Source organism: Haliotis cracherodii, unplaced genomic scaffold, assembly GCF_022045235.1.
Source record: "Haliotis cracherodii isolate W230 unplaced genomic scaffold, xgHalCrac1.p SCAF_17, whole genome shotgun sequence".
NCBI classification, from domain to species: Eukaryota; Metazoa; Mollusca; class Gastropoda; order Lepetellida; family Haliotidae; genus Haliotis; species Haliotis cracherodii.
The window spans coordinates 3,111,577-3,132,500 of NW_027266272.1; the positions used below are offsets into that span (position 1 = coordinate 3,111,577).

The 20,924-nt window shown below is 41.4% G+C and overlaps 1 protein-coding gene across 1 annotated transcript in view; it reads left to right on the plus strand.

The window, feature by feature from the left end:
* The window catches only part of LOC139464837 (uncharacterized), a 45,588-nt gene extending 26,828 nt beyond the window's left edge, over positions 1–18,760 (plus strand). The window contains exons 2-4 of the mRNA XM_071246368.1: positions 10,688–10,745; positions 11,806–12,507; positions 14,834–18,760. Coding sequence (XP_071102469.1) covers positions 10,723–10,745; positions 11,806–12,507; positions 14,834–15,254 — 1,146 coding nt within the window. The 5' untranslated portion in view covers positions 10,688–10,722 and the 3' untranslated portion in view covers positions 15,255–18,760. The remainder of the gene's footprint in view (positions 1–10,687; positions 10,746–11,805; positions 12,508–14,833) is intronic.
* The last annotated feature ends 2,164 nt before the right edge of the window (positions 18,761–20,924 follow it).

The following is a 20,924-nucleotide window of genomic DNA, read 5'->3' on the forward strand; positions in this document are numbered from 1 at the left end:
GATCATTATTTTCTATTTCGTTTAAGTTAGCTTCGTTGCAGATATCTTGGAATTGGTCCCAGTTAGCTTTGTTGTAATGGAATTTTGGTTCTTGGTTTTCTGTTTGGATTGGTACGTTTGTATTTCCTATGGTTATGTTTATGGGGAAGTGGTCGCTACCTAGCGGGACGTCGTGTACTTCCCACTGAGTGCTTTGGGCTAGATCTGCGGTGCATATGGTTAGGTCGATAGCCGACATTTTTTTGTTTATCTTATCGTACCTCGTGGGTTGGTTGCTATTAAGGAGTACTAGGTCGTTTGTTTCTATCCATTCGGAGATTAATTTGCCATGATTATCTATTTTATCATCTATGCTCCATGTAGGATGGTGAGCGTTAAAGTCTCCTAGGAATATAGTAGATTTATCGCTTATTTTGAGTAGTTTGTTTAGATCCTCAGGTTGGACTTTTTGTTCCGCCCAGTGGTAAATATTTATGATGTTTATGTTTCGGTTATTTAATGTGATTTTAATGCCGTTGGCTTCTAGGTTTGGCGTGTCTATTTTTATTTCTTCGTAATTTATATCTTCCCTGATAAATATGATTAGTCCTCCTGCGGCTCTTCTTGTTTTCGGTTTAGCTCTGTCAGTTCTAACTGAGTTGTAGTTAGGTAGTGTGAATTTCGATTTTTTTGAGAATTTGGTTTCCTGTATACAAGCAATGTGAGGGCCTTTATTTAGTTTAAATTTAGTTTTTAGTTCATGGCCGTGGGAGGTGAGTCCGTTGACGTTCCACTGAAAAATATTTAGTCCTTCCATTATTGGTTTCGGGTGATTGGTGATTTAGTTTTTAGTTTTTATTTTATTCGGTGAGTTCTTTTAGATGGAGGTTAAAGAGGAAGAAGGGAAGATCGGTTAATTTTAGATTGAAAGCTACTTTGTGGAAGGATTCCATACTAGCTTTTGGTGAGTTTTGACTATGCATATATGCTAGGAGTAAGGTGAGGTTATTTAGGTTTGGGGTGTTGGCTGGTTGGGAAGTTTGGTTTGTTTTAGTTGGAGTAGTGTCTATTGTTTCCTCAGTAGTGGAGAAATCTTCGTCATGGGTTGGATTAGGTTTAGCTGGTTGAGTTTCCATGGGGGAGGCATGTGATGTGGAGGGTTGTGAAGGTGTTGGCGGGATGGGTGTAGCTGATGTTTTCTTAGTGTTTGTTTGATTACCGTGACGTGGAATATTTGAGTTATTTTATTTGCTGCGTTGTAAGATTCTCGGTTAGGAAAGATTATCTGGTATCCTTTGTTGGCTTTTTTAATATTGTTGTAATTTATTTTTTGTCTTTTGAACCAAAGTCCTATTTTGTCTGCCGAAAGTTCTAGTGAGAGAGTGGTGCCTGAGCCTGCTGAGAAGAAGTAGAGGGCGAAGGTGGTGAGGAAGGCGGCCGGGGAGGGTGTTGGCGATGGAGGTGGAGTGGATGTGTCGAGTTTGCGTTTTTTGGTGTTTTGTGGTGGCGAGTTAGCTGGTTTGGTTGGGGTGGTGTATGTCGTGTTTTCGCCATACTCGGTCGGGACGATGTTTTCGAGTGACCTCCCAGAAGTGTTGTGCGCTTCCGCAGGCGTGGGTGAGTAAGGAGCTGGAATGTCTGCGAGTGTGGCGTTGCGGGTGTCAGTCATATTGTTTGGGTGTTGTGTTGGAGAGCGTGTGTTGTGGTGAGTGGTGGTGGAGTGTTTTGGGCAGGTGAGTTGGTTTGTTGTTTTTACTTGGTGATTTGCGTTTAGGAGGCGGAGGAGGTTGCGGTGGTTATTTGTTGTTGGTTTTAGTAGGAGGGTTTGGGAAATGGATTATTTATTGAAGATTAAGTTTGATTCTGGAAGGCTGGGATAAGGTGAGACAAGTGGAAAGCGGGGATTAAGAGATATTTAGTCGAAGGAGTGGAGGTATGTGAGTGGTGGGCGTGGGTGGTGAGTAGAAAAGAGCGAGCGTTGTGTTTAGGAGAAGGGGGGATTAGGTGTTTTTTGTTTTTAGGAGTTGGGTCAAAGGGTGTGTTTGAGTGGTTTGCGTGGGTGTGAGTAGAAATGAGTGCGAGCTGTGTTAGGGAGATTGGGTAGGATAAGGTGTTGGTTATTTAGTGTTGTTGTTTTTTAAGGATTTAGGGGTTTTATGATTAATTCGGTGAGAGTGATTTTAAGAGTATGTGAATAAGGATAACGTGATAATTACCGATGATGGAGTTTCCTTGGCTGGCTATCAGGCAATGCTCTGTGCTGGCTTGGGAAGTGTTGCTCGCTGGGAGTACAAACTGCAACTGATTGTCTGGCCAAGACTCGTTTATTTTCAAACCGCTGTCCTGTAGCTGGAACACTGCTAGGTTCGGCGTTAAACAACAAACAAACAAACGGTGAGAGTGATTGTAAGAGTATGTGAATAAGGCTGAAAGGATGACGTGATAATTACCGATGTTGGAGTTCTCCTTGGCTGGCTATCAGGCAATGCTCTGTGCTGGCTTGGGAGGTGTTGCTCGCTTGGGGTACAAACTGCAAACTGTTAAATGTGCTCCATTCAAGAAATTTATATAGAATTATGTATTTACTCTCCCCCATGTATTTTGCTCTTTTATGTAAAAGCTTTTTACACCTTACACATTTTAATTACAGATTCCTTTGTCTTGACTGTGTGTTTTCTTTGATGAGAATGTTTCTCACCGACCTTAGCGTGTAGGGGTGTGATGTCCTGGGCAGGAAATGACAGTGTTTTGACTACTCTTCTTTCATTAATTAACGTGTCGGGCATCCCTAATTAACCTTTATATGTTAAACCAACACAGGATGTTTTCTGGAAGTGGACAATCGCGAATGTCATAGGGCTGACATGACACGTGTTAACAACTGTGCTAGAACTTCTAAAGTTACTAAACATTCTTTATATCTAACGACTAGTATTATATCTACCTATATACCACTTTATTGTCACATATTGCGGTAGTTAAAGAAAGCACAGTGCTCAAAGTGGTGTTATTCTGGGGGCGAATATATTTCGTGACACCGGAACTACTGATGTTACTGATTTCAGAAATCTAATTAATCCTCGCAAACATTCGGTTTTAACACTAACTACATAAAAACTGTCAACATATCCACGCCGTTATACTCTGATTTAAAATCTAAAATATATTCCTTAACACAGGCTACGATTTGAAAATGGTATCAGTGTAATACCAGTGTCTAGAATATCATGGTGCAGCCAGGTTTCTGTTAAACATAAAACATCATAACTATCTAATTCAGCACTGATTAAATCTACTTTAAAATCTACTAAGACTGCGTACGTGTACATATGTATAATTTTTATAAGCAAAGTAACCCAAAATATAGAGAAATATGTATCATCTTCCCGAAATGATTAGCATGTAGAATAGATTCAAAAACACCTGTATTGAACATCATCAACCGGCATCGTCAAAGCAAAGTGTACATGTAATTGTTACAATGGGGCTGGCGGTGAATATTAATGAAGAACATCTTGTTAAAAATACACACCGAAACTGATTTGCATAACTGATGACCACAACATATTGCAAAATATCAAAATAGTAAAAATGATACAGTTTAACCTCACACTGAAGAGAAAACAAGAACGACACAGAGAAGTAAAATAGTACGTCATATAGAACTGAGATAAAGTAATCTGAGAAGGGATTCATACGTTTTATACAACTTAAAAATATATTATTATGAAAACGAAAGGAAAGGTGGACCCCCCTGCCCCCCACCCCACCCACCCCCTCAAAATCAATAAAAATTAAAAATCAACAAATACCCCCACACACACACATACACACACAAGTAACTAAATGTATAACTCAGAAAAAATAAAGGAGATAAAAAAATGAATAAAAAAACACATAAACAAATTAACATTAAAACTTTTGGCAACTGCATGGCAAGTATTTATGAAACGACCGGGGGAGGAAATATTCTGGGGGGAGATTTTATTTCGTAGGGTGGGGGAGAGTTTATTTCGAGAGGGGCGGAACTGTACCGGTATAAATTCGCCGGGGGGAGATTTTATTCTGGGGGCGAATATATTTCGTGACACCGGCCCAAAGATGGGACTATTGACGCCCAAACCTCCCAGTTTCACCCGAGTGTACAGATCCCCACGATAGCCCTCCGATAGTTTAGGACTCGTGAAGATTCCGGGGTAGAATAGGTCTTCAGCAACCCATACTTGCCGTAAAAGGCGACTATGCTTGTCGTAAAAGGCGACTAACGGGATCGGGTGGTCAGGGTCGCTGACCTGGTTGATGCATGTCATCGTATCTCAATTGCGTTGATCGATGCTCATGATGTCAGTCACTGGATTGTCTGGTCCAGACTCGATTATTTACAGACCGCCGTCATATAGCTGGAATATTGCTGAGTGCGGCGTTAAACAACCAACCAACAAACCAATCATAAACCGGTAACCTCAGTGTTTGAACATAAGCAATTCAACGGTCCTGTGTTGTCAGACCTCAGTGTCCTTTTTAACAATTGGGTCAATAATAGATTGTTTCCGCGCCGATGGAGCAATTCCTGTTTCGAAACAAGCAATAAATAACTTAAGAAGGAATGTCCTTACAACAATTATTTGTCAGACTTCCACCTGGTATGTTATTATCGATTTCTGACGCCTTTCTGTTTCACGCCTCTATAAATGTTACATCCTTTCGGTATATCCCCACAGGTGGTAAGAGACAGTATATCGACCGTCCTGACGCATTGGTTGCAAACAATAGCCGGTCTACCTTATCGCTAGATCTCCGTAGTGATTCGACGACACCACTGGCATCATTACAATCCAACATAGGTTAGATAGGCATATGAAATAGTTATTCACGTTTTAGGATATTTTCGCACTGAAACATTTCGTGACATATGTTTTTCTAAGTATGTAGACTCGTAAAAAATTAAACAGATGGCAAATATTCATTCTTGCATTCATAATGTTTTCTACACGAGCTTTCTCTTAAATATGATTCAAATATAAATAAAACATGAGCAAAGCCAGTTATTCTGCTCGGGGGTTAGGTTGTCGGCTTCGCTGTGCGGAGCTCTCCTGGTTTAGGGGCGGTCGGGTAGCCTAGTGGTTAAAGCGTTCGCTCGTCACGCCGAAGACCCGGGTTCGATTCCCGATATGGGTACAATGTGTGAAGCCCATTTCTGGTGTCCCCCGCCGTGATATTGCTGGAATATTGCTAAAAGCGGCGTAAAACCGTACTCACTCGCTCACTCTTTTGGTTTAGTTTTAGAATTGAAGCGTGCATGAACTCAAGGCGTGACGTCACTCTGAAAACATTTCAGGCATAATAAAAACACCCTGAAACGTTGGCGTACTGGGCCTTCTCTCACCGCAGTCTCCGTTGGTTTACTCTTTACACTAGATATCTTTTCGGCGGCAGATGCAAAACCAGATACGTATTTTTGTATATAAGCTACGGGTTAAATATTATTTTAAAAAAACCCACAACACTTTGCTACAATGTCATTTTCGTAGCAGACAATATCTGATGTTTTTTATTATACTTTTCAAGCGTTTTCTGGGATATTTGTTTTCTCTCTATAAACAACCAGCTGTCCTCCATCTGCAACTTGGGACTTCAGTATGGTACATAGCAAAGGCTGCATATTATATGGCGACTACTGATATATTAACAACTACATTAAAGTGTAAATAAAAGGGAATCGGGCATCATTTTGGTCACTGAGGTGTAGAATAGGGAAAAGCCCTCCCTATGTCTACATAACACCTTACCAAGGCCTAGAATGCTGTAACGGTAAATATCAAATTGTTATACAGGATATTCTTGTGTCATTCATTACTTTTATGCATCCTTACAGCTATCTCAAGAACCCGCATCTCCAAATAATGTGTGACCAGTAGGTGAAGAATTTTTCTGTTTACATTTGATAATCAAAATATTTATTTACTTCGTAATATTTAACGCTTTCCTTTAGAAGATTGGAAAAAGGTTTCATTTCGTTTTTACTAATTCTGTAAATAATACACCGGTAAAAATACAAATGGCATTGACAGGGTTATTTCCCTTTAAAACCAAATACAATAGTTTCACTTGTAAGTTGTGCGTGTCCTTCTGATCACCATTTGGCCAGATCCCTTCAGAGAAAGTGCACTACAGTGTCCGTTACAAACCAAATGGTGAACCTGCGTACCCAAATTTAATCAAACAATTATATTATTTGTTGTAAGAATAGTATGCACTCATTTGATTCGCATCAACTAGTCTTTAGGTTAATACTTTCCCAGTTAGGTTGGTTGGTTTGTTGTTTAACGCCGCACTCACCAATAGTCCTGCTATATGACGGCGGTCTGTAAATATTCGAGTCTGGACCAGACAATCCAGTGATTGATATAATGAGTATCGATCCACGAAACTGGGATCGAAACTGGGATCAACCAAGTCAGCGAGCCTGACCACCCGATCCCGTTAGTCGCCTTTTACGACAAGCATAGTCGCCTATTACGGCAATCATGGGTTGCTGAAGACATATTCTACCCCGGATCGTCACGGGTATCACATCACATCACATCACATCACATCACATCACATCACATCACATCACATCACATCATATATCATATCATGTATGATTCAATATCTAATATACATATTTATCAATCCAATACCTCAGTTCTGGATATATTTCCCATGCCTTACATGGAATAGAGAAGGACGGTTTTACAAACATATACAGGTGTTCGTTTAAGTTTGTTTTACAAAACTGAATACCTCCAACTTTATACTTTGGACACTGGTCTACAAGAAAAGGGCACATAATATGTAATATGAAGCATTTGTAAAGATATGTTTTCAAGAAAACAGGGACCAGAGCATTAATTAAGACAAAGACGTAGGCGAATTTGACTGAAGAACGAGAATGTTATCAATGCATCCCACCAGGAATGTCGTCAGTCATAATCTGACCCAAGTTAGCCAACCACGGGTCGGAATTATCTCGAATGGGTTCCTAACGCACAAGTGTGTAAGAAATATCCAACACTTGGCACAAGACCGTTATCAAATCTCTAGTGTAGGTTCTTAGGTCCTATACAAAGTGATCACTGTGAACAGGACCAAAGCATCGGAGTTATCTGATCCCGATTTGAACAAGTTTGGGACCAAGTGGCCATGGATATTGCCATAACAATATTCTTCCAACTAAGCCATGGTTCACCATGGGACGCCATGGCACTGCTATTAGTATGTGTCCTCATTTCACGTTTCCATTCTGTTTGGTCTCTGTTATTTTTCTTTTGACACGATATAACTGTCAATTTTCTTGTCATATTGGGGTGTTTTGGATGTCTTGATGTTGAAGAATTCTTTGGTGTGTTTAATGAAGGCGTGTGTCATCTGCATCTTCCCGAGGCAAGGGTGTTAATTGACTATAAAAGTCCAGTTTCCACTCTTGACGAACTAGGCTGGAATCCGGCTGGGCTAACGTGTCTATGCACATTCCAATCAAAATCGCGAAACGAACTAGAAATCCGGTTCACGTGGATTTCAACGTGGATATTTCGGTCGACTGCAGCTGTTGCAAAACATGTGCACCGTCAATTGGGCGTCGACAGTTATTTTACAATATAGATCTTTAATATTGATCAGATCGCGTTGACTGGCACCGTCATTTTGTTTGAAGCAAATGCAAGTGACATGAGAATGAATCTGGTCAATAGAAAGGACATAAAAAGGACATAAATTGCTACAAGTGGCGCTCCGATCGAGCTCCGAAATTCCAGCCTAGTTCGACAAGGGTGGAAAAGGGACTTTTATAGTCAGTTGACGCTATTACCACAGGAAGATGTGAGTGAGTTGGGTTTTACGCCGCTTTTAACAGTATTCCAGTTATATCACGGCGTGTCAGCTTAGTGTAGGAGGAAAGCCCGAAGTGATGCAGGTCTCAGACGTTTACCACTTCGATGAAACCCACGAGCACGGGTATGGTGCTGACAAACCTAGACACATAGTCGGGGCGAACCGGGATTCGAACCCACAATCATAGGTTTCTGGCGTGCCCAAGGGACGCAATTCTGCACAGCGAATTGCGGCGCCTTAGACGACTGGGCCACCCGTGCCCCCTCAGGAAGATGTAAATCTGTTAATCTGTGTAACATAAATAGTGTACTGGCGACACGTGACTGGGCGAACGAGGAAGTGGAGAGTTTCGCCGCTTTTAGCATTGTTGCAAATGCCTGAAATTTGTTAATCAATCACGGACTGACAAGAAAACATATTTGATGTGAGAGTACCTCTCTTGGTCTGGTCAGATGACAGTTTGTCCGTTTTACCCTTTATGTATGAGGGCGTTTTAGTAGCCAAGTGGTTAAAGCGTTCGCTCGTCACGCCGAAGACCTGGGTTCGATTCCCGATATGGGTACAATGTGTGAAGCCGATTTCTGGTGTCCCCCGCCGTGCTGGAATATTGCTAAAAGCGTCGTTAAACCATACTCACTCACTCACTTAATGAAAACCTCAATGAGACACGATTATCCCATGTTTACCAGTATCAGTTTCAGCATGATATTCAGACTGTCGTTCTCATAACATTGTCACCTTTAACACTGATACCGATTCAGTTCTCTACCACTCTCCAATAGGATTGACAGCAATATAATTATAGTGTTTGTTTGCGTAGCCCGAACCCAACACTATTCCAGTATCCATTTACGTAACTGAGATACGATGATATACATCAACCGAGCCTGACCAGCCGAACTTTTAAATCACCTCACCTCGACAAGCATGAAGACGTGTCTAGTTTCTAATGGTGTTATGAATACGGTTTAAAGTAGTTTAGTGTGTATAGGCCTCAGTACTACACACCCACTTGATTTTTTCATTTCTAGGGACCTTTCTTATCTAACATTGAGGTGAGGTGAGGTAAAGTGAGGTTTAACGTCGCGATAATGGCTCTATTTAGCGACGTGCATGTGTGTGTGGCTGCTTGTACTAGTCCGGACTGATGCCGATTTATGGTGCTAGCCCACTGAGATACCATGTCGCATGTCTGTCATGTCTGTGCTTCTCATGCTTATGAGTGAGTGAGTATGGTTATACGCCGCTTTTAGCAACATTACAGCCATATCACGGCGGGGGACACCAGAAATGGACTTTACACAGTGTACCCGTGTCGGGAATCGAACCCGGGTCTTCGGCGTGACGAGCGAACGCTTTAACCACTAGGCTACCCGACCGTCCGACAATGCCCAAGTGCTAATGCTTATGTGCCAGCGTGCCATGAATGTATAGCAATGTTGCAGCCACAAAATGCAATCTGTGTTGGTAAGTAACATAGCTTTTGTTGAATGAATGAATAAATGAAGTAAATGAAATATCTTCATGTCGTCCATCAGAATATGAGAGTATGAGCATGGAAATGGAATAACCATATCAAGGGACCATTTCAAAAGTTCGATGTCGGATAAAAACTTAATTCTTTAAGTTTATGGATGGGTGTGGGGTTGTTAATTTTCCATCGGACTAAGTCCTGATTTCCCAATGTTTTGTCATTAAATACATCCAGTCTTTCCACAAGGTAGGGTTTTATGATCAATGGCCATATTCCATCTTGTGCACTGCGTTTGTGAGTGAGTGAGTGAGAGAGTAAGTTGGGTTTAACGCTGCTTTTAACAGTATTCCAGCTATATCACGGCGTGTCAGCTTGATGTGGGAGGAAAGCTTGAAGTGATGCAGGTCTCAGACGTTGACGTATTGGAGAAAACACGCTTACGAGGTTTTGGTAGACAGAGCATGCCCTGGGGAGAGGGAAAAACCAAGGGGGCGAAGCCCAGGGCATGCTCTGTCTACCAAAACCGAGGGAAAGTGTTTTTTTCATACTTATAAACCTACTTATAAAAGTCTAAATTGATTAAATGTTATAACGAACATCTATAAATGAGGCGCTTCATTATAGCGCTTCCTTGAAGACATGATATCATAACTTGCACGTGAAATTCGCTGACTTGCCAGGCGTTCAAGAGCACTTGGATGTGTCAACAACAAAACACAACTAAAATACTTACTTTTAAATGAAAGTGAAATCTTCGGTTTCTGAATTTTGTGTTGCAATATTCCACTTCTTTTAAACTTTTCAAAACGAAAATTCGCAAATTTTATAGGTGTTTTTTGCTTGACAAGATTTACGACTTTAAACAATCCAACTGTTATATAGTGGTAGTTGTGACGTAACGGCTAGCAGTTACTGCACGTGCAAATTGTGCATCATTGATAAGCACTTGTTTAAAAGCACGTGTTTTGAAACTCGCTGAGACCCTGAAGTGATGTCGCTTTAAAATGTCAACGCGGAACTGTACACATTACCTTCAATTTTAATTGAATTAAAATTTTGAATTGCAACTTGTCAACTTGTCATTTTTTCAGTTACCTGGTTAAACCTGGGATTTGAGGTTTTACATTCAAAGTAAAACCTCCCGAACGAAAATAAAACCTCATAATAGGAATGGAGCCCCAGGTTAGATTAGGTCCCAGTTTTCTAATGGATAATAGTATATATTTCTTTGTTGCGTCGCATCGTGTCCCGACGAATCACTTGTTTGTCTAGCCAAAACAATGATGACCGATGTGAAAGTCATGATGTCAGTGGAATTGTTTCATCAAGTTTTTTAATTAACCAGTTTCACTTTTTTTGCAGAGCACCGCACAAGCAGTTGATCCGAATAAGCAAAAATGGGAAACGAACCAGTTGGAGTGTAAGTAATATGAAATAAATTGCTAGTTTTGATATGATTCCTGCTTGAGACAGAATAATTGCCCTGTCAGCGCTTCAAAACATGCAATACATAAATACAATGTCCAGTGAAGGAGGTTTGTGTGTGTCAAACTCGAGGACAGCATTTTAGGGGGTGGGGGAAAGAATTACTTTACCACAAATTTGGACAGGTCCAGACTAGACACACACATACCACTTGAATAATGCTGACTTCAGTGTTTCACAACACCCCCTCACTCATGGATCCTTATATACAAGCTTAATACCACTGACCCGTGAAGATCCGGGTTCGAATTGGCCTTCAACAACCCATGCTTGCCGTGAAGATCCGGGTTAGAATTGGCCTTCAACAACCCATGCTTGCCGTAAAAGGCTACTATGCTTGTCTTAAAAGGCCACAAACGGGATCGGGTGGTCAGGCTCGCTGACTTGGTTGATGCATGTCGTCGTATCCCTATTGTGTGGATCGATGCTTATGATGTCAATCAATAGATTCTGGACCAGGCCCGATTATTTGCAGATCACCGTCATATAGCTGGAATATTGCTGACTGTGGCGTTAAACAACAATTAAACAAAAAATTAGTTAAAGGGTGGTTCGGTAGCGCGAACGCAAGTTACGCCATAGACCCAAATCCTGGATTCGAACCTGGCACATTTACAATGTAAGGGACGCAACTCATTTACACCGCCCCCCCCCCCCCTCCCCCGCAACTCTTTTACGGAAAGTGTGGTACTTTAAACCACTGCCTCCCCCCCCCCCCCTCCTACCACATCACACACCCCACACCCCACCCCACCACATCCCCCACGCCCAGGACCCGACCCTTAGGGTAGTTTGATATTAGATATATCAATCAAGTGGTAATTCCTTGAAACTCTGTAATGTCGAATGGCCACACAAAGAAATGAATAAAGATTGATTGTTGATGTTGTCCTGGTCCAAAACGATTATTTACAGGCCGCGATGATATATATGCTGGGATAATGCCTGAGACGCTGTTCGTGTCGCTAACCCACGGATGTGTTCCTTCTCTTCAGGCCCTGCAGACAGGTCTTGGTCAACTGTCTGTGCAGACGACGCAACTTCTTTGGGTTGATGGGGTTGACACTTCTCCTCGGCAGCATCATCATGTCATCACTCAAGTATAACCCCCAAAGGGTGTACTCCAGTTTATTTACTCAATACCCGATAAACAAAAGTACTGATACTCCACCTGAACGAATAACATACCAGAATATTAACTATGATAATAAAGACTGTATATACCCTGGAATATGTCGTGCTCCACCTGCGAACGACACAGTCTATTTCCGGTATGTTCGTAATGCGTCATTCTACCAAAAACTCAACGAAACTGTTGATCTTAAAAGGTCAACAACTCATAACGAATCAGTGGTGCCTAATATAGTTCATGTTACTTGGTATGGTGGACCAAAGAGAAACACGTTTTTATTTCATCATTTGATATCATTGTTGTCCATCCGAAATGTCCTGAAACCTACCCGCATCCTGTTTTGGTGTGATCTCATTCCGGAAGGTACATATTATCACCAGACAAGGGAACGTGTCCCCGAGATTGTGCTCGTGGTCAGGGATCCTCCAACAGAAATCATGGGACGTCCAATCAAAGTTCCTGAACATCAGTCGGATATTGTCAGACTTGAGGCGATCTTGGAGTTTGGCGGAACCTACGTTGATCTCGATGTGCTCGCTGTTAAGTCCTTCCAGCCACTGTTCCGGTAAGTGACTGAACAATTATGACCCAAGGATGAGAATTTGTGAATGTCAACTTCTTTATTATGAGGAACACGTTTCAGAGTATATGCTTGCTCCTTCATCGGGTGTATAGGGGGCTCGGGTGGCCCAGTCGTCTAAGGCGCCGCGATTCGCTGTGCAGAGTTGCGTCCCTTGGTCACGCCAGAAACCTATGATTGTGGGTTCGAATCCCGGTTCGCCCCGATTATGTTTCTAGGTTTGTCAGCACCATACCCGTGTTCGTGGGTTTCACCGAAGTGGTAAACGTCTGAGACCTGCATCACTTCGGGCTTTCCTCCCACATCAAGCTGACACGCCGTGATATAACTGGAATACTGTTAAAAGCGGCGTTAAACCCAACTCACTCACTCACTCACTCATCGGGTGTATAGATGCTATGAAACAGAGAATATATATGTACCTGTAAGAACAAGGGAAGCCAACAGTTAGCACTGATTGGTGATTAGCAATGGACACATGGAAGCCAACACTTAATGGTTGATTTGGGATGTTCACCTATCTGCGCCAATCAGCTGTTGGCTTCTCTTGTTAAGTTTCCACCTTTGTTATCTTATTACTTTTGTTGTTCTTACAGGTACAGATACATACATACATACATACATACATACATACATACATACATACATACATACATACATACATACATACATACATACATACATACATACATACATACATATGTTCTCTGCTTCATAGCATTTATTCACCTGATAAAGGAGTGAGTATATACTCCGAAACGTTGTGTTCCTCATAATAAAAAAGTTGACATCCATAGATTCTCTTCCTTGTGTGTATCACTTCTAAATGCTAATAAACAACCTAATTATAACCGACCCGTGAAGATTCCGGGGTAGAATAGGTCTTCAGCAACCCAAGCTTGCCGTAAATGGCGACTATGCTTGTCGTAAAAGGCGACTAACGGGATCGGGTGGTCAGGCTCGCTGACATTGTTGATGCATGTCATCGATCCCAATTGCGTGGATCGATGCTCATGATATTAACCACTGGATTGTCTGGTCCAGATTCGATTATTTACAGACCGCCGTCATGTAGCTGCAATACTGCTGAGTGCGACGTAAAACCACAAACCAACCAACCAACCAACCAACCTAATTATAACCTGACCAACATGAGTGTAAAAACGTTTCTTTGTGTCCCTTATCCTGTTACTGTAACATTGCCGTTATAAAGCAGCTTAAAACCATACTCACTCTTAATGAACTAACGGGGCTGTCGGGTAGCCTAGTGGTTAAAGCGTTCGCTCGTCATGCCGAAGACCCGGGTTCGATTCCGGACATGGGAACAATGTGTGAAGCCCATTTCTGGTGTCCCCCGCCGTGATAATGCTGGAAAAATGCTAAAAGCGGCGTAAAACTATACTCACTCACTCACTTAATGAAAACCAAATGCCTCAATGAGACACGATTATCACATGTTTACCAGTATCAGTTTCAGCATGATATTCAGACTGTCGTTCTCATAACATTGTCACCTTTTAACACTGATACCGATTCAGCTCTCTACCACTCTCCAATTGGTCCACGCCGAGATATAACTGGAAAACTGTTAGAAGCGGCGTTAAACCCATCTCACTCACTCCATCTGGTCCACTGGTTTCGTCATCCGTGCCGACTCGGGTTAGAATTGGTCTGAAGCAGTGGGTGGCCATGGTCAGGCTCAGTGACTTGGTTGATGCATGTCATCGTATTCCAATTGTTTTGATCGATGTTCATAATGTCAATCACGACATTGTCTATGACCGCCGCCATATAGCCGAGTGCGGCGTTAAACAACCAGCCAGCCAGCGAACAAACACCGGTCTCGTATGGAATATTGTAAGGGACATTCTCGCGATCTCGACCTTTGGAAACGAGCTAAATATGCCAATAACACGAGAATGCGAGATCGCGAGAACGCGAGATTTAGCCAAAATATCGCGTTCTCGCGATCTCGCATTCTCCTGTTTTGGGCATATTTAGCTCGTTTCCAAAGGTCGAGATCGCGAAAATGCGAGATCGCGAGAATGTCTCTTACAGTATTCCATAGTCTCGTCATAAATTGCCGTTTAACGTTCCAGCTGAGGTGGCCGAACCCTTGATATATTAGAGACAGGATATATTTTCAGTACTTGCTTTAAAATATGCATTTTTGTTTCTTTTTGAGCCATTTAGTTCTGTTGTGTTTTGTAAACAAATTATATTCCAAAAGGGTGGGTCCTAATTATCCCACATGCTGCCTTTCACAGAAAACGCTTCTGTTTAAATTTGACAATGCTTCTTTATGCGACAGCTACGACGTGACGATGGGGTACGAGACTCCAGACGGCCTCTGCAACGGCATTATGGTGGCAAAGCCGTGGGCTGACTTCATGAAGATCTGGTACAAGGAATACAAAACATTTAATGACAAGGTCTGGGGCTACCATTCTGTCCAACTTCCAGCCAAATTGGCCCACAAGTACCCCAATCTAATCCATACTGAGGCTACGTCCATGAACCATCCAAACCCAGGAGAAAGCTTTGCTCTTCAATATGGGGCAAGTCCCTTTGATTGGCAAAATAAAAACTATGCTGTTCATACATGGATCCGAACACAGTTGATTGCACACAAATTGAACGCTTGGTCCATAAGAACATGGGATTGTGCAGCAGGAGAGATGTTCCGATACATTTACTTTGGAGACAAGGCCCTTATAGCACCCATTGACTAGGGGACTCCAGTGGTAACAGTTTGAGGGTTAAACTGTTCATAAGACACAAATTGAACGCTTGGTCAATAAGAACATGGGATTGTGCAGCAGGAGAGATATTCCGACATATTTACTTTGGAGACAAGGCCCTGATAGCACCCATTGACTAGGGGACTCCAGTAGTAACAGTTTGAGGGTTAAACTGTTCATAAGACGCGAAGATGTGATATTGTTTATGGGTTACTGGGGATATTATTAAAGGTTACTGGTACGTGTCGGGGTAAAACTATGTTTTTATGTGTTCTCAATTGTGACATGTAAAACAGGAATCAACACATGTGATTCGTGACACATAAAGCATGCCATCGGCAGGAGCAGGTCAGTTCAGACGTTTACATGCAAGTAATGTCTTGTTTGAAATTTATGTCGTAAAAGTGGACGACGTTATTTATGAGAGGGAAGTGTCTTGTGAGTATATATATATATAGTCTATGTTACTGTCTTTCCATTTTACAAATTGTTTGACAATGACAAACATTTACGAATGGAAAAAGAACAGTTATTCATCAGGCTTTTGAAACCTAAACTTAATTTAAAAGTATAATTTTCAAAACTTTCCCATGTACCTCAACGTGTATTTGTGCACCCACGCCATAATGTATTTGTACCCCCCACTATTATTACTAACTATGTGGGTACAATGTGTGAAGCCCATTTCTGGTGTCCCCCGCCGTGATATTGCTGGAATATTGCTAAAAGCGGCGTAAAACCATACTCACTCACTCACTATTACTAACTATGACGTCAAAGGTTTTCTCTTGTTTGTAAACAAACGCGCTTTTTCAGAAATCAGTACGGAGCGGACTATTGCAAGTATTTGGGTGCGCTTTACATGCTATTTGTAGTAGCAAAACTATATAGATATGCTACTACAACTGCGACAGCAAGGTGCATGACAATCTGAATACACCAAAGTGACCGTATCGCTAGCTCTCCGTAGGGCTTCGATGACAGCACGTGGAACCGTAAAACCAATGTAAACAGGATAACTACGCACATGGAAATAGTTTAGAATAGTTTCTCAATTAAATGCCATTCTATGACATATCTAGATATGTAGACTGGGAACTTTGGCGTTTGTGTGTGGGTAAATATATGGATATTTCTGTATACATCTGGGTGTTGTATATGCATATGTATATATATATATATATGTATATGTATATAGGGGAGGTGGTGTATGTGTGTATGCGTGTGACTGTGTATGTATGTATGTGTGTGTGTATGTATGTATGTATGTGTATGTGTGTATGCATGCATGTATGTATGTATGTATGTATGTATGTATGTATGTGTGTGTGCGCGTGCGCGTGTGCGTGTGTGTGTAACTGTGTGCGTGTGTGTAACCGTGTGCATGTGTGTGTAACTGTGTGCATGTGTGTGTAACTGTATGCGTGTATAACTGTGCGTGTGTGTGTAACTGTGTATGTATATGTGTGCGTACATGCGTATGTATATATGCATGGATGCGTGTATGTGTGTGCGCGTGCATGTGAGTCAACACGTGTGTACGCTTGTATGTTTTAGATTACTGTATGATATTTCTGTATTTACTGTATGATATTTCATGAGTGTGAAGGGCGTGTCCTAATAAACAAAGTCTCTCTACATTATTTGAAACTGTATGTTATTTGTGTTCCTCATGACACTATTCAACTGTCTTTACGTAGCGGAAAGCATCATTGGTGACATTCATGAATAGATGAACGAGATTCCCACTCATGCTGGCGAAAGAGGGGCAACTCCCATATCGCCTACGCTTCAATACACCTACAGGTTTTGTGTCGGCCCCAGGAACACCTAGATTTAAATTTCACAGCTAAACAAATTGCTAAATCGGCTGGAAGATCCCCCAGTGTAATTATAAGTGAGTATAAATTAGTTGGCGGAATGACCTATGATGTTTTCAGTATTTGTATGATAATCTTCTTCAATCTGTCTTAACGTAGGTGCGGCAATTTGGGGAACCAGAGAAATTAGTTACATATGTGCCATCCAGAATAGAGCATGCCGCTTTTTCTGGGGTGTAGGAAAAACTACTCCTAATTTGGCCGTATGAGGTGAGACTGTTGGTCACCGATTATTACTAGACACAAAATTGAAGTTGTTTGTTTCTGGAAGAAGTTGAATTCAGCTCCCCCACAGAGAATTACAGCTCATATTAGAAGTAGGTCTCTTTCATTCCGAAAGTCCCAGGACAGCAGAGTTGTAAGAATGTTTGGTTCTTTGGATCTACCATTTTTGGATGTGTATAGTATTGGTAATATAGATTTCCAAATTTTGAAATAAAAATTGATAAAACTTGATAGAGAAAACTGGTTTCATGGACTTTGGAAGGACACTGGCTATACTACAGGTGATAGGATCAGAATGTTTAGATGTACGTCATATTCTGGATGGATCACTTAAGCTAAACTTCGTTCATCCATAAATTTTTATCCTTACCTAAACTTCATTGTGTAACTTTACCCTTAGAATTTGAAAGAGGCCGTCATGCATGCCCGAAAACTCCTGTTGCTGAACGCGTCTGTAAATTATGTAATGGACAAACTGTTTAAAGATGAAGTTCACTTTTTGCTAACGTGTGACTGTTATAGAGATCTAAGACTTAATCTTTGGCAGAAAGTATACCTTATTAACCCCTCGTTTATTACCATGTCTCCTGCAGACCAAGCCGTATTCTTAATGCAGTGCGACGAACTGGTTAAACCACTTGCTGTATTAATCTTCTCAGTGTATCGGAGAAGAAAATATAATATATAACAATAAATTGGGTGTATACATGTGACAATTCCTATCATTTATTATGTTGTTTTGCTGTGTTCTGTGGTTGCTGCAATTGTATGGAGATGCTGCTGGTTGTGATGAGTTACTGGCCCGTAAGTTCGTGCTGTATGCTTGTTTCGGGTTTAATTGTATGTGTATGTGTGTTGGTTAGTTGGGAGTGTGTATATGCGACAGTGGATTGTTACTTTGTTAGTGCCTTTGTACCTGGTTGATGCTTCGTTTTGTGGAAGCGGGAAAGGATGTGGATGCGAGTGAGGACATGGTTGATAATGCGGATAAGAGAGTTAGTATGGATGCGGGAATGGGTACAGGTGAGGGTATGTTTGAGAAATAGGGTGTGCGTGAGGGTAATGTGTGATGGTGTGGGTAAGGGATCGGATGTGATTGAACGGATGTCAATGAGGGTTTGGATGTGATTGAATGAGCGGGTATGTTTGTGAAGGACTGGATGTGGGAATGGATGTGGTTGTGTGTATATAGGATGCTTGTATAGGGGAAAATATTTTGAATGTTATTTTCAAAATTACTATTACATATATATATTACATATATAAAACATTGTTTTTATGAGTCTTTTAGTGTCTCGTAGTCCATTTTGGCAGGCCGCTGAGTAATAAATTCGTGCCTTGTCATTTGAAATGTACAGCGGGTGACACTATAATAAAATATTCTTCTTATTCCTCTTCTTATTCCTCTTCTTCTTCTTCTTCTTGTGACGTCATAATAGAGAAGCGCGAAGTAGAATCAAGCCTTGCAAGATTTGCTTTATTTTCCGTGGAGGAGATTGCGACTTGTTCACTTAGCTAAAATACAAACTTTTAATAACAGGATATATCTTCAGGTTTCTCGGGTGTACATATTTGGGATACTAGGGTTCACGAGAAATCCTATAAGCTGAAATGGTCATATTATTGGTTTTAATAATTTTGAGTAGGCGTCAAAATGGGATTTCAATTGTTTGGACTATGTAAATGAAACCATTTTGAGTGAGAATTCTAAATATATCCCCCAGGATTTAACATTAGTTCTTCACACTGAAATTCCATAAACAAATTCAAAAGCAATAAATGTTCACAGAAGACTGATTCTTCACTCAGCCTGAAATGAAGCGTGTGTGGCATATCAGCAAACAAGGACACATAATGAACACGACCACGCAGTTGACAAAGTCCCTCAGCCGTACCCACCGATCGATATGGTCTCATTGTACGACGCGCAAGGGTTGCAGGAGGCTTATCCTTACCCGGACCTACGCGTCACGAAAACAATTTGACAGTTCTAACATTTGGTCCCTGTGTGTCCTTTGATCCTTTACACTGACAAGAACGTTCGTATCCTCCACGTACCGACTGTGACGGGCGGGGATATGGCTGATAGTGTGGGGTATTGCTAATGATATAGAAAAATGTTTTCTGAGATCCAGGCTAAATTATTTACAGGCCGACGTCACGTCCCTGCAAATGTGCTGCTAGCTTTCAGATCACTCTCACCCATTACTTGATGCGACGTTTGACAATAAACAACCCAAACAAATATGAACGCTCCCTGTTTTGTCAGTTGTCTGGTTTCATGATTTGACAAGGATGATTAGCCGGGTACACTAAGCAAGTGCATTAAGCAAGAGGCATGTATTTCAATTGTGTCTCAGGCTATGTGTATCATCATGATTGTAGAAAGAGACGACTGACAGGATCGGGTGGTCAGGCTCGGTGACTTGGTTGATGCATATCGTATCCCAATTGCGTAGATCGATGTTCATGATGTCAATCACTGGTTTGTGTTGTCCAGACTCGATTATTTACATACCGTTGTCATATGGCTTGAATATTGCTGAGTGCTGCATTAAATAACAAACAATTGTATACACGAAAGTAAAGTTTGTACCAAATCTGATTGAATGACAATAGAAGATGCATGTATACACCTGGAAGAAAGTTTAGCACCACACCTGTATTCTTATACATTCCAAAACGTTCCATGTTTGGAGTGAGTGAGTGAGTGAGTATGGTTTAACACCGCCTTTAGCAATATTCCAGCAATATCACGGCGGGGGACACCAGAAATGGGCTTCACACATTGTACCCATGTCGGGAATCGAATCCGGGTCTTCGGCGCGACAAGCTAACGCTTTAACTACTGGGCTACCCCGGCGTCCCTCCATATTTTGAAATATCTAATTATGTCGTTGATACCTGACATAATTTCTTTCAAATATACGTGATTGACAGTCGGAATGGGGTCACGTGTGTGTGTGTGTGTGTGTGTGTGTGTGTGTGTGTGTGTGTGTGTGTGTGTGTGTGTGTGTGTGTGTGTGTGTGTGTGTGTGTGTTTCCGTTTACTACCCCGGACATATGCGGGTTTTATAGTGCTTGCCCACTGAGACATCATGCTTCAGTTTAATATGCCCACACCATGCGAACCAAGGACCTTCCACTCACCGGGCAGTTTAAGTTTTGCATAGCCGAGATATCGTAGCTATGTATTTACCCGTTGTAGCATAAAGGTTATCATGCGAGTGTGTTTCGGGATTATACATATTCTGCATTGCACGTTTTCCTGGAATGTGCGCATTGTCATAATGATAAATACGTTAGTCAGTCGGACATTGACGACAGGCAATATAGTTCCAACATAATCATGCTATTAGACAGCGACTTAACTACCATTGGTAAAAGGTTGCAGTTGGTGAGAAATTCAATAAATAGTTCCATTAATCACTTTACGTGGCATCATAAGCTTACAAAACCTGTGATATATTACAACATTCAATACAGTCGTGTAATCGACCAAACTTCTGAAATTGACAAACTTATAAAATCAATACATGCAAAAACAGTTTCATGA